This window comes from Nyctereutes procyonoides, unplaced genomic scaffold, assembly GCF_905146905.1.
Source record: "Nyctereutes procyonoides isolate TBG_1078 unplaced genomic scaffold, NYPRO_anot_genome, whole genome shotgun sequence".
NCBI lineage: Eukaryota > Metazoa > Chordata > Mammalia > Carnivora > Canidae > Nyctereutes > Nyctereutes procyonoides.
The window spans coordinates 34,176,628-34,194,342 of record NW_026575048.1 but is presented as its reverse complement, the minus strand read 5'-3'; the positions used below and the strand labels follow the sequence as shown (position 1 = coordinate 34,194,342).

Sequence of the window (17,715 nt, the reverse complement as noted above, 5' to 3'; positions counted from 1 at the left end):
CCATTTGCTTCAACGTGGATGGAACTGGAGGGTATTATGCTGAGTGAAGTACGTCAATCGGAGAAGGACAAACAGTGTATGTTCCCATTCATTTGGGGAATATGAATAATAGTGAAAGGGAATATAAGGGAAGGGAGAAGAAATGTGTGGGAAATATCAGAAAGGGAGACAGAACATAAAGACTTCTAACTCTGGGAAATGAACTGGGGGTGGTGGAAGGAGAGGAGGGTGGGGGGTGGGGGTGAATGGGTGACGGGCACTGAGGGGGACACTTGACGGAATGAGCACTGGGTGTTATTCTGTATGTTGGTAAATTGAACACCAATAAAAATAAATAAAATAAATAAAATAAATACAATAAAAATAAAAATGAAAGGAGGGGGGCAGCCCAGGTGGCTCAGCGGTTTAGTGCCGTCTTCAGCCCGGGGCGTGATCCTGGAGGCCCCAGGATCGAGTCCCACGTCGGGCTCCCTGCATGGAGCCTGCTTCTTCCTCTGCCTGTGTCTCTGCCCCTCCCTCTCTCCCTCTCTTTCGAATAAATAAATAAAATCTTAAAAAAAAATGAAAGGAGGGAAAAAGATATCTCATACTAATAGTGACCAAGAGAGCAGGGGTGACTATACTTAATATCAGATAAAATAAAAAAGGTTTACAAAGAATAATATTATATATTGATAAAAGGTTCTGTACCACAAGATGACGTAACAGCTGTAATCATTCATGTACTTAATGACAGACCATCACAATATATAAAGCAAAATCTGACAGAACTGAAGAGAGAGATAGACAGTTCTACAACAGCAAAGACTTCGCCACTCCACTCTTGATAATGGATAGAACAACCACACAGAGACAAGTAAGGAAACAGAGGACTTAACACAATAAACCAACTAGATCTAGCCAATGTGTACAGAACACTCCACCCACAGCAACAGAATACACATTCTTTTCAAGTGTACATGGAACATTTTCCGGGATAGATATTTTAGACCATAAATTAAGTCTCAATAGGTTTAAAAAGATAGATATCATACACAGTATCTTCATCCACAACAGGATGAGATTAGAAATCAGTAACAAAAGCAAAACTGGAAAATTCATAAAACTGTAAAAAAGAAACAATACAGTTTTAAACAACCAATGGATCAAAGAAGAAATCATGAGATAAATAAGAAAATACTTAGAGATGAATAAAAATGAAAACAATTAAAAATAAAGATAGAGCTACCATATAATCCAGCAATTCTACTTCTGGATATTTATCCAAAGGAAATAAAATCACTGTCTCAAAAAAAAAAATCTGCACCCCCATGTTTGCTGCAGCATTATTTACAATATCCAAGACATGGAAACAACCTAAGTGTCCACTGAGAGATGAATGGATAAAGAAAATGTGGAGTGTATGTGCACACATGCATGCACACGTACACAGAGGAATATTATTCAGCCATAAAAAGAAGGAAATCTTGCGATTTGTGAGAACATGGATGGACCTTGAGGCATTATACTAGAAATAATTCAGAGAAAGACAAATACTGTACAATCTTACCTACATGTGGAATCTGAAACAACCACCACCAAACTCATAGATATGGAGAACAGATTAGTTGTTGCCAGAGGTGAGAGGTAGGGAATGAGAGAATAGGTGAAGTTGGTCAAAAGGTACAAACTTCCAGTCATAAGAGAAACAAGTCCTGGGGATGTTATTTATAGCTTGGTGACTATACTTCAATACTATATTGTGTATTTGAAAGTTACTAAGAGAGTAAGTCTTAACATTTCCCATAAGAAGGGCCTCTGGGTGGCTCAGTCAGTTAAGCATCTGCCTTTGGCTCAGGTGATGATCCCGGAACTGAACCCCACATCAAACTCCCTACTCAGCAGGGGAGCCTGTTAATCCCTCTCCCTCTGCCTCTGCTTGCGTGCTCTCTCACTTGCTCACTCTGTCTCATATAAATAAAAGCTTTTTTAAGATTTTATTTATTTATTCATTTATTCATGAGAGACACACACACACACAGAGAGGCAGAGACACAGGCAGAGGGAGAGGAGAAGCAGGCTCCATGTAGGAAGCACGATGTGGGACTCGATCCTGGGACTCTGGGATCACGCCCTGAGCCAAAGGCAGACGCTCAACCGCTGAGCCATCCAGGCATCCCAAATAAAAGCTTTTTTAAAAAGTTCCTATAAAGAAAAAAAACTTGCATGGATATTAACTAAATTTATTGTGGTAATCACTTTGCAGTGTACATATATCATATGATTATTTTGTACACCTAAAACTAATACAATGTTTTATATCAATTATGTCTCAATTTAAAAAAGAAAAAGTTAAGAAAACTTAGCAAAGAAAACAAAACACCTAGCAGTAAGGAGGAGCCTCCCGGAGTCCCTAAATGCACAGTGGGGATTCTAGACTTACATCTCATCTAGCAGTAACAAAGCAGCTCCCCCTTTATTCTGCCAGAGAGTCTCACACAAGGCTTGCTAAAACAATATTTAAATAACATCTAGAGTTTCACAGATAATGCTCAAGATGTCCAGGTTTCAATCAAAAGCACTCAACGAAAGTACCAAGAACCATCAGATTCTTGGCTTGAATGAGAAAAGACAATCAACAGATTGTCAACATTGTGATGTCACAGACATTAGAATTGTCTAACAAGGATTTTTTTTAAAAGATTTTATTTATTTATTCATGACAGACAGAGAGAGAGAGAGGCAGAGACACAGGCAGAGGGAGAAGTAGGCTCCATGAAAGGAGCCTGATGTGGGACTCAATCCCGGGACTCCAGGATCACGGCCTGGGCTGAAGGCAGGCGCCAAAACTGCTGAGCCACCCAGGGATCCCCTTTAACAAGGATTTTAAAGAAGTCTTCAGAAAAATGCTTCAGTGAGCAATTATGAACACACTTGTGACAAATGAAAAAAAAAATCTCAGCAAGGCTGCTGTGTTTCATGCATCCTGAGGGGTCCCCCTACTTCCACAAAACTTTTCTTGACCAGGAGTCCTGCCTTACTGAGCCCTCTATCTCAGAATTCCTGCAAGAACAGACATAGCCTTCATTATAAGGCTCCTGGTCTCTGGTAATCTTGTGTGTGTATGTCTTCCTTCTCTAGTGAAAACTCTGGAAGGAAACTCAGTGTCTCTCTCTCTTTTTATTTTATTTATTTATTTTTTGACAGAGTGCACATGAGTGGGGGAGGGATGGAGCAGAGGGAGAGGGAGAGAGAGAATCTCAAGCAGCCTCCACTCCCAGGATGGAGCCCGATGTGGGGCTCAACCCATGACCCTGAGATCCTGATCAGTGTTGAAATCAAGAACTGGATGCCCGACCAAGTGAGGCACCCAGGTGCACCCCCCTTTTCTCTTTTTAAAAAAATCTCTCACAAATCCCAGCAAACAAGGATCACAAACAGGTGTAGTTCACAGACTTGGGCTGAAGGGGTCCCAAGTGGATTTACAATGGCTCTAGCACAGCACTTGAGGCAGAGTCTACACTGCAGTCAAACAGGTTTGAAGCAACAAAATACCCAACCAAGAATAATTTCTACCAAGCAGGTTTCAATGCTCAGGGCAATCCGGAAACAGTGGAGAATGCTAGGCATTCAGATTGGGCTCCCTCCACCTTTAAGAAAACTCAGACATTTCTTTTCTACTTACGGGCCTGAGAAGAAGGTGTTGGGCTTTCATCTATGTGGTGTGCAGCTCCTGGGTCCCTTCACCTGCTCTGTAGCCTTTCTCTCACCGGGGGCCCAGCATACAACGCTGGGCACAGCAGGGCCAGAGTTGCTGATGGGGAAAGGTGACTCCTCCTACCTCCAGGCTGAGGGCACACAAGGGTCCATGGCCACCTCCTGGAGTGACCTAGCTTCATGAAACCTCCATGCCCTCAGGATGTGGCTTTATGAGGCAGTAGGAGAAAATGCAGACCCTGGGAAAAGTTCCCTGAAAGTCTCAGTGTGGCTGGGGAAAATCAGCCTAACCAGCCTGGTCTGTGAGTTCTGCAGGGAGACAGGGAACCCAAGACAAGGGGCATCTGATGCTGAGGGCTGGGGCGAGCATGCACCAAGCCTTACAGCTGAGCCACCATCCCAGGAAAGCACAGCATAAAACCAGACATGATCTCCAGAAATTTATTGGAAACACAATACAAATTGATTAGTAGATGGGATCTACTTACAGACATTCCACACTAATATGATGCTCAGAATGAATTATCCTGCGGAAACACTCATGACCACTTATGTATGGTCTGGGCCAGTGTTCTCTGGCAGGGCAAGTCAGAACTTGGAGGCCAAGGGATGGAAGGGAAACTGGGACATGGCTTTCTTGAGGGGAACAGTGAGGCGCGGTGGCTAAATGGGTAAATTCCCCCAAAGGAAAACAGGGACAACTGTTAAGAATAAAGGCTTTACCCCTCCCTTCCAAAAACATTTTCCTCTTTAGGTGAGTGAGTCTACAAAGCCCCCTACCCCGGGGGGAGGCAGTTCCTCCGTCTATCCTCCCCGGAGTCTTAGGATAGCACGGGGTACAAACACTGGGCTGGACATGACATGGGGAAAACCCAGGCCATGCATGTCCCAGCCTGCCTTCCCCACTCTGCTCTGAAAGGTGGGGACTGAATGCTGCCACGTGCCTGTGCCAGGACCCCAGGTCAGCTGGCCTCCAGCTGGGCTTCCCTAACCAGAGGTACCTGAAGAACCTGTAGGGCAGGAGAAAAGGAGAAGCCAAGCTATTCCTCCCCACACCTGCCGGGGGTGGGGTGGGGATTGTTTCCAGTAGGGACCCTGCTTCCTCGAGGCCCCAGCTCCCACCAGATAGGCCTTCCATGGTCCCCAGTTCCTCCCAGTGGCCCCAGTTCCCCTGCTCTGGTAACATGGTTTCTCCCCTGTGTCCCACCAGCCCCTGGTGGTGGCAGTTCCCCACCTCTAGGTTGCCGCTTGTTCTCCTGCATGGCCTCTCGGTTCTTCTGGTGTCTGTGTTCAATGATTCTCTGGATAAAAGCCCCTGTTTTCAATATTTGGAGTGGCCTCTGTTTCCCTGGTTGCATGCTGACTAATAAGCCAGGCTGTGGGCAAAGTGGAGCTGTGAGAGGTGGGCTAACACCCAGTCTGTCTTCCTCTTTGCCACCATCTCTAGGGGTGGGCAGGTAGTGATGGCAGAATGGGAAGATGGCTTGTGAGCTTCCGTGTCCTCATCCAAGGGAGCACAGATCAGGCTCAGCACAGCGCCACCAGGCACACCTGTGGGCTGTGCAGACACACCCGCATATCTAGCCCACAAGTTCACTGCACAATGCTGACATACCCTTAACACACACAGCGGAAACACTGTGGCCCTAGAAAGGGCTGGGTGGCTGGGAAACGTTCTCAGCACCAACTGCTCAAAATGGCCAAGGCAAATGTTAGAGCCTCCTTGGTGTCATTTCTTTATTCCCTTGAGTGTTCAATCAGAATGCTGGGGAACTTTCCAGAGATGAAGTGAGAACAAAAAGATCTTAGTCAACATCCTCTTTGTAGGAGGATGGGGCTGCAGAACCAGGAGCTCTTACTACAAGGTGAAGGAACAGCTTTCCTCACACATGTGGCTCAAAAGGAGCAGCGCTTTCTCCAAAGCTAAAAGTAAACTACAACCAGGGTGGGGGCACTCCCTGTATTTCCTGCACACTGGCCTTGGCCCTGGTCTCCAACTTTCCTGGGCCTGGGTGAGGAGGGCCTCTCCCAAAAGGCAGAGTGAAGGCTGGCAGCGGAGTCACAGAAGTGGACTTTTCTCATCTCAACAGTCACATTTCACACGGGTCAGGAGAGGCGTGTGAAAGGGCCTGGGAGCCATTGCACACCCTGTGTCCATGTGCGACAATAAATCCAGGGCAGGACACAGAGACAGCTTTCCCATGTCTTTCTTTAGAGAGAACATACCACATGGTATGTGATGCAGAGTGCCATTTGCTTCCCCTCCCTGGGTCTTTGCAGAGGGGGCTTCTCTCTGGAGAACCCTGAGGGCAATTCCTGTCACCTCTGCCCTACTCACTGGGTACCTCTAACATGGGCCCATAGTAGGGGCCCTGAGCCAAGACCCAGAACAGCTCCAAGAGTTAGCAGTGGTGAGAACATCCCCAGGTCACCCTTGCAAAAGCCAAAGATGAGAAGCAACTCCTTAGAAGGGAAGCCACGCGGGCTGCAAAACTGGAGATTGAGCTCTGGGCATCGCCTTCAGCCAGCCATCATCCATCACATTCTCTTTTCTGAGCTGAACCCAGCCTCCGAGGATCTGGGCACCGTCATTTTAGTGATACCTCACTCTGCTTGAGGGCTGGGTGGGGGGGGAAGGGGAGTGTCAGCTCAATTGTAGTCATTCTATCCTGCAACCACCTGGCTGTTTGGCCATCCAGTGGCAGACCCCAGGGACAGCTGGAAGGCCAGACTCCAGTTTTCTTTCACAGTGCTGTGAGCCTGTGGCCTGTGGCTGCAAATGGAGGACAGGGAAGCAGCCAGATTCTTATATGCTCGGGGAGTTGTGGGGCACTAAGTTATTCCTACCCCTGCAGCTGTGTGCACAGTGCTGCAGAATGGCCAGCCAGTGGTGCCAGCAAAGGCTGGTGCTGAGGGCAGACAGGAAGGACCCAAGCCAGTGAAAACTGGGTCACAGGCACATGTCCCAGGGCCTAGGCGCATGTGTTCACAGCAATGTCTGAGCTGGAATGGAGAGGGGAGCTCGTGGTGTCATATATACACACTCACCTGCAAACACACTTCTCTTGTTTCACCCTCCTAGGCCAAACAGATTCCATCTGCTTAAAATAAACCTGGGTGATTTGTGACTCGTTGAAGGACTGACCTGGCTGCAGTAGTTCGGCGGCTGGCTTGGCTGTCAGGAAATAGGGCAGTACACGGATGGCTTGCCACAGTGATATACACGCTTAGCTCGGTTTAAACATCTGTTTTTGCTGGAGCTGTCTGGGGCCAGCAGAATCAAGTAGAACACCAGCTTCTCTCCAACAATAAAATACAGATGATATGAAGAGTTCACAGGCTTATGGAAGAATGATTTTCTTATTTTTTTTTTTCGGAATCTCATAATTCTGTACCTAGGAGGGGTCCAGGAGGGGGGGGCGAATATAGGATGCAGGGGTAAGAGCAAAACTTTCCCATTAAAAAAATAAATAAATAAAGATGAAACCTATTGAGAAAAAGCCAAGTGACAGTTACGGCGAGGATGAGGGGCAGGTATCATGAAGTGCATAAACACTGGCACTTTTCTTAAGAAAAATCCATTCAGAAAGCTGCCATGTCCCTCCATTAGAGCATCAGAGCACCAACAGGGCTGAGCTGACACATGCAGGGCAGCAGCAGCTCTGAGCTCTCCTCTGCCTGGGGAGCTGCGGTGCCTGGGAGCAGAGTGCTGGACAAGGAGGAGGCTGAGGGGCTCTCTTCACTCCTCAATTTTCAGGCAGGTCCCGCCGTGGGACAGTTAGGTCTCTGAGAGGAAAGCGAGGTGACATTGATTCACACATGGAGACGCAGCTCTGGGGATGTGCACTCCTACAGTTTCCTCCCCTGCCTCACTGAGTCTCCAGGAGGCACCGCAGGTCTCCCACTGAAATGTGCTGGAAATAGGACTGCCTCCTTCCCAGAAACAACTGTGAACATCAGCGGGACAGTGTAGCGAGTCTTGGCTTATAGGATGAATAGGGGTAGCTCAGTCCGACACGCAGCATGTGAGTTCTGGGGAAGGAGAGAAATGGGGCTCAATGTTAATGCAGTTCTGACCATGGCGGCAAGGTGAATGCAAGGACCGAGCCATCCCTCCCACCAAAAATGTCACAAATGTCAAGGAAAGGCAGTCACGCATTAATTTAAACAAAAGCTTACAGGGTAGTTTAAGGTTGGACTAAAAGGAAGTCTAACTGAGGCCAAGGAAATACATGAATGACAGTGATGTATCCTCATTAAAAGCTGGGTTTTGGAGGGGCAGGTGTAGTGGTTACTGCCAAGGCAGACAGCATACCAGCAGGTCCCGATATGCTTATCAAACCCATTATCATGGGCTGTCTCTGACCAGATACTAAGGAATGGGGAGCATGACTAGCCTGGGGGAGACACACCGTGATCTGAAGTAATCATAATTAATGGTAGTGATGTGGGCACTCAGAGGCTAGGAACACATTTTCCTGTAGGGGGCTACCGAATCTCAAATACCCACAGTGTCATAGTGGCCCTCATTCCCACCTCCCACACCCCCTCACCCCAAACCTTCAACTCTCCTTCCCCAGAGCTGGTCATCTAGAGACGCTCAAGAGAAACAAGTAAATGAAAAGCAGAAGTGGCCTGCAAACTGTATCATTACTATCTGCTGTTACTAAGTTGTGAAACCTTTTGCATGGTTATTAGGAAAGCAGCTAAGAGGGAAGTGGGGTTTGTTTGCTGAAATGGGACCAGGTGCCCCAGCCCAGGGAGTGCTAGAACATTCTCTCCCATCATGCTCTGCAACCAGGAGAGGACACAGGGATGCTCACCTTCACAGCCTCCCGCCATCCTGAGGAAGGTCTGCAGGATGGAACAGAGCTGGGCCTTCACTTCATGAGCCTTTCTAGAATAGGGAGATATATGTACACAGCCTGGTATTTGATAGGGCTCAGCAAATACGTGTTAAATAAAAACCCAGATGATTCCGTTTCGGACTTAGGCCAACCTTTGCTTTTTTGAACCTGTTATGGATTATATAATTGCATGATTTAACTTTCACTAGAACCTGGTGAGCATCAGAAAGGTTAGGAACTTGCTCAAGGTCACACAAGCGAGTAAGTGCAGGATTTGAAGCCAGATCTTCCTGATTCAGGTCAAGATCTCTCACTACACCAAGCTGCCACATTCTCCATCTATCCCATTAAAAGCATACTGCCCTCTTCAGCATCTAAGTGAAGGGTTATGTATGTGTCAGGACCTCCAGGATTTCCTAGAAGGTGCTCTCTCTCTCTCTTTTGTTTTTTGCAAGGGTTGGAGGATGATGCTCTGTTTTTGTCCAACCTCTGTGGAATGAAGCCATCTGCAAGAAGAGCCACTTGTAAGAGTTTCCCAGGTTTCTGATCTGCTTTGGTAAATTGTACTTCCTTTTATTTGTGTTAAACTTACCTGCTTCAGTTTCTAAAGCAATGCTCTAGCGTCAGAGTTGACACCAGCTTTCATACTGGCCGTGGTTTTAAGTTAAAACATGTGAAGTCTGCACTCCTGGCTGGAGAATCACAGTGCTTACCATCTGCCCTTGTAAGGCTATCACTTCGCTGCCCCCTGCTGGGAGCTTCCTCAGTCCCACTGCATTTCCTTGAAGCAAGGATCAAGCAGGATCCAAGTGTGGAGGCCCCAACACAGCAGACAGCCTCAGGAGAAGCCCTCAGATCTCCTTCCTAGATTATGTAGCCCAAAACATTTCCCTTTTTTGCTTATAAATAAATTCTCAAAAGCATTAATCTACACTTGCTACTTTTGTATACTAACCCTGATTCATAAGCGCTTGGTTTTTTTTGTGTTTTTCTGTTTGTTTTGTTTTTACAGAATTTTCCCTCTTGGTTTAACTGTTCAGAGATACTTCAGGTCCATGGACTTGGAGATTCTGCACTCTAGCTTAACCAATGCAATGAAAGCAACCTTCTGGGAGGTTTCCAGTTGCTGGATTCTGAGTTCATTTTTCTCCCTTCTGAAACCCAGAGGAGAAACCATCATCAGAATTTTGGAGGTTGGAAAGCAGATACACAAGTGATAACAGACTATGCACTCAAGAAAGCCAAACCTGAAGCTGGCAGTGTGGTAAGCCAAGAACCCAATTTTCCAGAGGGTCCTCAAATGGTTTAGGAATTAACACCAGAGACCATAAGCAGTAGAGGAAGGAGACTGAAGCATGGAGATTAGTTGAAGGCTGTTTGAGAAACAGCTAGACCCCTAGAAGCCCTCCTAACGCCATGCTCTTAGGCAATTGCCTGCCTCCCATAAGTCTGAATGTGTGTCCTCTGAAGAGGACCCACCAGAGGTACTCAGTCCTAGGAGACATCAGGCAACAAGCACATTTGAGGGCAGGGCTGGCTACTCCAAAACTGAGGAATCAAGTGAACATATGTCTACTAGATGGTGAGACCTCCAGCATTATTCCCATTTAGCTCCCAGAAAGCATGCAGCTAAACCTAAACTCTGGGAGAAGAGATTATTCTATGATCTGGTGTTTGTCCCCCCACAAAATTCCTATCTTAAAATCCTCATGCCCAATGTGATAGTATTGGGGGGGGGGGTCTTTGGGAGGTACTTAGGTCACAAGGGTGTAAAGAGACCTCACAGAGTTCCCTAGCTCCTTCTACCATGTGAGGACACAGAGAGAAGTCAGCAGTCTGAAACCTGGAAGAGGGCTTTCATCAGAACCCAACCATGCCATACCCTGGTCTTGGACTTCTCAGCCTCTAGAACTGTGGGAGATAAATTTCTGTTGTTTATAAGCAATCCATCTGCAGCATGTGTTATTACAGCCTGAGTTGATGAAAATAGATGGGAAGAATCTTCTCTGGGAAATGTGACCAGCCTATGAGAGCAGACCTCTAAATAGTAGCATATAAGCCAGCCAACAAACAGCCCAACCTGATCACCATACCATGAAGTGTACTATAGGGCACAGATCTTTCAATCTGATTTTAGTATCCTACTCTCAAACATTAGTAAACAACCACAGGTCATTAGGGAAAAACCTCCAACAGAAATGTCAGAGACCAAAACAAAGAACAAAGAGAAGAATTAAAATTGAAGGAAATAGACTATTCATGGAGAAGAAAACTTAAAAAACAGAAAACACCATCATTAATATCCTCAGAGGAGTAAGAAAAGATACAGCATCCATGAAACACAAACAGTATGCTACTTAAAAAAAAATTGAGGTGCACCTGGCTGGCTCAGTTGGAGGAGCATATGACTCTTGATCATGGGGTCATGAGTTCAAGCCCCATTTTGGGTATAGAGATTACATAAATAAATAAAAACAAACTTAAAAAATAATTTAAAAAATTTTTAATTGCGAGAACCAAAGGGAGTTGGCAGAGAGCCTAATATCTAGAGTGGTGGGCTAATTTATATTGGGCTAACCTTCCAGCCAATAGCAGTAATAAATTCTGGAAAAAAAATTTTTTTTAAATGCCTGAAGGTTCTGGAGAGCAACTAAAAATCAGGCAAAAAATGGAGGAAATATGACCCTTGGGGAAAAAGTGAGACTAGGTGAGATCCACTTTTTCCCATGGGCACTTCCACACAGTACAAAAGGAATATGGCTCAAGCAGAAAACTGCAGTATAATTGGGTTGAGGAATCAGGGAGGATCCAGAGTTTGAGGCTGCCAATACAGCTGGAAATACAGGAGGAGATCCTAGAAATGAAGAGGACAGGGAAAGGGAAGCCATCAAGTCTATATACACACTCCACTCAAATCACTGGCTGACTCTGGAACTATGTATTCATGAGGTGGGACTCCAAGGGGCCCAGCTGGAAGGCTAAAAAAGGCTGAGCAGCAACTTCAGCAGCTATCTACAGCTGGAAAGACAAATTTTGGAGTTCAAGTTCTGTCAAGTTGAAGGCACCAGGCAAACAACTTGGTCTTTCCATTGAAATCTCAATGGATTAAGAGCTAAACTGAAATAGATCAGACCTATTGAAGCTTTAAACCAAGCCTCCACAGAATCAAGGTGACCCGCCAATTTAATTGCTTACTAGAACAAAATGCAACACTCTGCAGAGGGAGATAACAGAACCCAGGGTCTCTACAATTGATCATCCACACTGATTAGTATCCAATAAAAATGAACAGACTGAGGGCCACACTGGATCTCAGCTCAGATTTTGATCTCAGGGTTGTGAGTTTAAGCACTGCATTAAGATCCACACTGGGCATAGAGCCTACTTTAAAAAAACAAAAAACAAAAAACAGACTGAGCAACTCCTCCAAAGAAAAAAGTTGGTAGAAAATGACTAGTGAATGATTCAGATGTTAGAATTAGCAGATTTGCATATAAAATATTCACTATAAGTTTATTAAAGAATCTGTAAAAAAGATGAATATAATGGGTAACAAGATGGTATATTTTAGGAGAAATAGAAAATAACTAAATGGAAATTCTAAAACTGAAAAATACAAAATCTGAAATGAACAATTTGTTAGATGGGATTAAAGCAAATTCAATACTGCAGAAGAGGGACCTTAGCTGGCTCAGTCAGTAAAGCATGCAACTTTTGATCTTGGGGTCGTGAGTTCCAGCTCCATTTTGGGAATAGAGTTTACTTACTTAAAAAAAAAAAAAAAACTGAAGAAGAAAGAATCAATGAACTTGAAGATCTCTAAAAATTATTCAAAATGACAAATAAAGCACTCGTACTATATGACTCCATTTATATAAAATTCTAGAAAATGTAAACTAATCTCTGGTGACACAAAGCAGATCAATGGTCACCTGAGATGATGTAGGGGAGATGGGATAGGTAGGAGGTTAGATTATAAAAGGGTACAAGAAAATTTCTGAGGGGATGGATAAATTTATTAAGTGGATATAACCACCCAAGTGATTATGGTGGTTTTATGGTACATACATAATGTTATACTTATCAAGTTGCATATTTTAAATATATGCAGGTGAGGGGTGCCTGGGTGGCTCAGTCGGTTAACTGTTTAACTTATGACTTTGGCTCAGGTCATGATTTCATGGATCATGAGATCAAGCCCCATGTCAGGCCTCTGCACTCAGCAGGGAGTCTGCTTTGGATTCTCTGACTTTCCTTCTCTCTGCCCCTCCCCCCACTCATGCATGCATGTGCACTCTCTCTCTCCTCCTTAAATAAAATCTTTTTAAAAATACTAAATATATATAGTTGAATATCAATTCTGTTTCAATAAAGCTACTTAAGAAATGATAATAGAAAATAGCTTTATATGTTTTTTTTTTAAGATTTTTTTTTTTTTTTTTTTGAGAGAGAGAGAGAGAGAGACAGAGCACAAGCAGGGTGGAGAAGCAGAAGGAGAGGGAGAAGCAGACTCCCTGCTCAGCAGGGAGCTGGATGCAAGGCTCTTTCCAGGACCCTGGGATCATGATGTGAGCTGAAGGCAGATAAGCTTAACCAACTGAGCCACACAGGTGCCCCTGTTTGGGTTTTTAAAATCTGCTAGAATAACATGTGCTGGCTTTAGAGATACTATAAGAATCATTCTGAGTTTAATAAAACTAGAAAAAAATCATTGAAAAATAACCCTAAAAAGAACAGAAGAAAAAGAAAACTGGTGTGATCATGTTAATATCAGACGAAATAGACTTCAAGACAAGGAGTATTAACAGAGCTAATAAGAATCATTTCACAGTGATAAAAAAAAGGTAAAAAAGACATAAAATTCTAATTATATATATTACCAATAAAAGAACTTCAAAATACTGAGGCAAAAATTGACAAAATAAAGGGAGAAATAGACAAATCTGGCTGGAATATAAAGTTGAGAAAGTCTCCCAGAAAACAGAGCAAAAAACACAGAGGAAGAAAACTGGAGAGAAAAAAGAAAATTGGAGGACCAGTGCAGGAGGCCCAATGTCCAATATTTTGACCCTTTCTTCTGCTGACTAGTTCTAGATGCCTTAAATGAGGTCAGCCCTGCTTCCCCAAAGACTCATGCTTGATCTTCCTCACTGGCAACCCTGGGAAGGGGCTCCTGTAGGCGAAGCTGCAATCAGACTGTCATGGAAACAGTCTTCTCAGATTATCTTCTTCTAGGCACCTCCATTTAACAAAGTTGCCTTCAAGCTCACTCCTCAGTTTTACATTAATTACTTTTTGCCTTCATTTATATGTACATAATTGTTGATAAAAATAAATATTTGGTTGAGGGAAGAAAATGCATAGATTATAACTCAGATGTTTTCTGAGCTTAAAGAGAGTACTCAGTCATCTGGAAGGAAAAACAGGAAACAGGAAAAGAGAATAATAATGAGCATCATTGGGAAGCTTAAAATAAACCCAGTGGGGGGTCCCCAAATCAACTAAACTGTGACAAACAAATATTTCTATTTCCATTGCCCTGAGGGACCTGCAGATTCAGAACACTTCTCCTCACTTCCATCCTGGGACCCAAAGACACTGCTCAAGAGGATACCTAAATCAGTTGGTTTTTGGAGTTGGTCTTTACCTCCCTGGGGCATTAAGATCTAATACTAATGTCCCGGGATCCCTGGGTGGCACAGCAGTTTGGCGCCTGCCTTTGGCCCAGGGCACGATCCTGGAGACCCGGGATCGAATCCCACGTCGGGCTCCCGGTGCATGGAGCCTGCTTCTCCCTCTGCCTATGTCTCTGCCTCTCTCTCTCTCGCTCTCTGTGTGACTATCATAAATAAATAAAAATTAAAAAAAATAATAATACTAATGTCCCAATGGCTCTCTCAGACATATGTACCTGATCTTTAGATGGATGGGTCACACTTCTATGGAAGAGTTGTTTCTCAGGGACTTAATCCCCTTTTTCTGCTGTCTTCCTCACTCTCTTTTCCCAAGCATCTACTCTTCTCCACAAAAAGCCCAAGACCTAGCTCTCAAGTTAGAGGTTCACTTTCTTTCTGAGATTTGCCCTCCACATGACACTGAGAATGGGAATACATTGGGAGAAGTTGGCTAAAAATGTTTCCTATAATGTCCCTTGCAGGTATGATCAAAGACACTTTATTAAGGAGACCAGAGCTGGTCCTGAGAATTGAGGATCCCTGAGCAACTACCATAGACTTCTGTCACTCTTCTAAGATCTCCATAATACTCAGAGGATGTCAAGTCTAGACCTCTTAGAGGCTCACACACTAGTATATTCCTCAGGAACACTAGTACTTTCCTCAGGAAAGTATTCTCTGGGAGCAACTGATATTAGCAAACCCAGGAATGGTTCCAGGGGCGGCTGATCTGGCATCCTTCTAGAATATTCCAAAACACTAAGTTGTTAATTACTCATGCCCAATGCAGTTGGGTCTGTCTTTCTCTACAACATCACCCCTATGGCTTCACAGTATGAGAGAACATCCGCTGCCCTCACATAATGCTTCAATACTCCCGAAAATCTCTAGATATACTAGATATTCTGTCATAATTACTTCACATTCAATAAACCCTGGGGTTATAATGATCCATTAGAAAATACTGGAGAAAAAATTTAAAGGCACTTTTATCTATTTTTAAATTTTTTTCCCACTTTCATTTATCAAACGAGGTTGTAACATTACAACGTCAGACAAGGAGATCAGAGGCAAGTCCAGGGGCACCTGATGTTCTTCCACAAACAATATTTTGGAAGATTAAAAAAAAAAAACAACAAAAACTGTAGTCTTTTGAAAGGATATAAAAATGTTGACAGAAGGCATCCTGTGCCCAAGCATGCCTAGGAATGCTATCAGCTGTTGCTGGCAGTCTATTTTTATTGGGATTTGTGAAGACAGCAGATGCATTCCCAGAGCTCTCTCACTGGTACAATGGACCTCATCACCACCCATTTCCCAGAGTTGGGATGCAAACAGTTGGAGCTGTTGAATCACTGATTCAGAAACAAGTCATCCAAAGGACAGTCTTCACACCCCAGATCATAATATTGTACTTAGAGCCATCCACACTGGATACCCTCTTTATAGGGGACTCAGAAAAATTATATTACTCAATGCGGAAAACAAATAAGGAAAAAAAATTAGATCTACAGTGTTATTCACATACCCCTGGGGAAATAAGCCAGAAGAGAGCAGATTAAAAAGCAGTTTATTGTACAATTCATCAATTTCCTTGGCTCAGATGCCCTGACTCTGTCCCACTGAAAACTCACCTCTCTTCTGAGCCTGTTGCTTTGGTTTTCCTGACACACTGAATTCTGCTTCAGTAGTACCCTGGGACAAAAGCCTTTATCATCTCAGATGAAAAGAGCACAACTCTAATTGATGTCCCCTCATTGAATCACTACAAAACAGAAGTTGTTCTCCAGGGACCCCATTTGATAAAGACAGAGACACAGCAGGTGATCACCCTGTCCCTTTGCACCCAAGCAGAAGAACTGACGATCTGCTGACTGGAGCAGAGAGGACCAGGGCCTCTTCATAAGGGTTCAGGAGAGGATGAGAGATGTCTGAACAGCCCATCAGCCCCTCTACTCTCCAGACTTTTTCTGACTCAGCCTTCACTCTGAAAAATGTGAAGGAGGATTATACTCCATTCCCTCTGCTGTTGAGTCTCTAATTGCAGAAGCCTACAGGGAGCTAAATGAGCCCTCTTTATCAAATGAATTTCCTGTCTTCAATACTCCTTCAAAACTTAATCAAAGGCAATTTCTCTTTATAGACACTGGGCCCTTCTGTGCAAATATGCTTTGGAACATACCCATTTACTTTCAAGCAAACCTATGAGTCATTTTTTGAAAATCATATTTTTAGGTAAGAAATAAATGTAGTTATAAGAAAAGTGTTGACATTTTATTTACATATAATCCACATATGACTACAAAAACTTTGGTTGATAACAATTTTCAAAACAAAACGTTAGTGATAGCTCTTCTTTATAGAAGGTGTGGGAAGATAGAGACACCTGGGTGGCTCTGTTGGTTGGGTGTCTGCCTTCTGCTCAGGTCATGGTCCCAGAGTCCTGGGATCAAGCCCCACGTTGGGCTTTTTGCTCAGTGGGGAATCTGCTTCTTCCTCTGCTCTCTCCCTACCACTTGTGTTCTCTCTCTCTCTCTCTCTCAAACAAACAAACAAACAAACAAACAAACAAACAAACTTTTTAAAAAAGTGTGTGTGGGGGATAGTATCTTAGCACTTAATGAATAGCTACTATGAGTCAGAGTCAATGCTGGGTATACTATAGAATTTAATTTAAACACATTTCAGGGGATCCCTGGGTGGTGCAGTGGTTTCGCACCTGCCCTTGGCCCAGGGCGGATCCTGGAGTCCAGGGATCGAGTCCCGCATTGGGCTCCCGGCATGGAGCCTGCTTCTCCCTCTGCCTGTGTCTCTGCCTCTCTCTGCCTCTCTCTCCCTCTCTCTCTCTCTCTCTCTCTCTCTCTCTCATAAATAAATAAAAATAAATCTTTAAAAAAATAAACACATTTCACCATTAGGTGATTCTGTGAATTTTCTTTTCTCTTATTTCTTTTTTCTCCCCTCTCTTGGACATTAATATAGTTCTTATGTTCTACATTCCAGAAAAAGTAGGGATAGGGGGTATAATATGGGCAGAAGAGTTTCACAAAGGCAATGGTGGCTTACAACTCACAGGCTAAGCACAGAAAAATACCTACTATGTTCCTTTCTATAATTCCAAACACATACCCATCTCCCATACATAGAAAACATAAACATTTCCCAGATACTTGCTGCACTCAGCATATGAATCACATAAATCTGGGACCTTATTTACCTGTTGGAAACAACCCTGGACTGGAGCATTTTAAATCTCATCTCTGCTGTTTGTTAGCAGTGTGGCTTTAGGAAAATCCCTTAACCTCTTTGAGCTGGGTTTTTTCGTTATTAAAATGCAGGTTTATATCACCTGCCTCATAAAGAGTTTGGGAGATCAAGTTGTATAAAGCAGGTGAAATATTTTTAACCATTATCACAGCTCCATTAAGGCAAATGAAATTTGTACTTTACAGAGGAGAAAACAGGTTTAAAGAAACTAAGTGATTCACCCACGGCCA

The 17,715-nt window shown here is 43.9% G+C and overlaps 1 protein-coding gene across 5 annotated transcripts in view; it reads right to left on the bottom strand.

Moving 5' to 3' along the window:
- Positions 1 to 4,123: 4,123 nt before the first annotated feature.
- Positions 4,124 to 17,715, bottom strand: part of MTA3 (metastasis associated 1 family member 3) — a 218,029-nt gene continuing 204,437 nt past the window's right edge. For 4 of the 5 annotated variants that reach the window (XM_055327315.1, XM_055327316.1, XM_055327313.1 and 1 more), the window contains exon 17: positions 4,124 to 7,728. In XM_055327315.1, the coding sequence (XP_055183290.1) occupies positions 7,703 to 7,728 (26 nt within the window). In that variant the 3' untranslated portion in view covers positions 4,124 to 7,702. Of the gene's footprint in view, positions 7,729 to 8,519; positions 8,594 to 17,715 lie in introns of all 5 variants that reach the window. The other variant, XR_008664722.1, reaches the window with a different exon arrangement.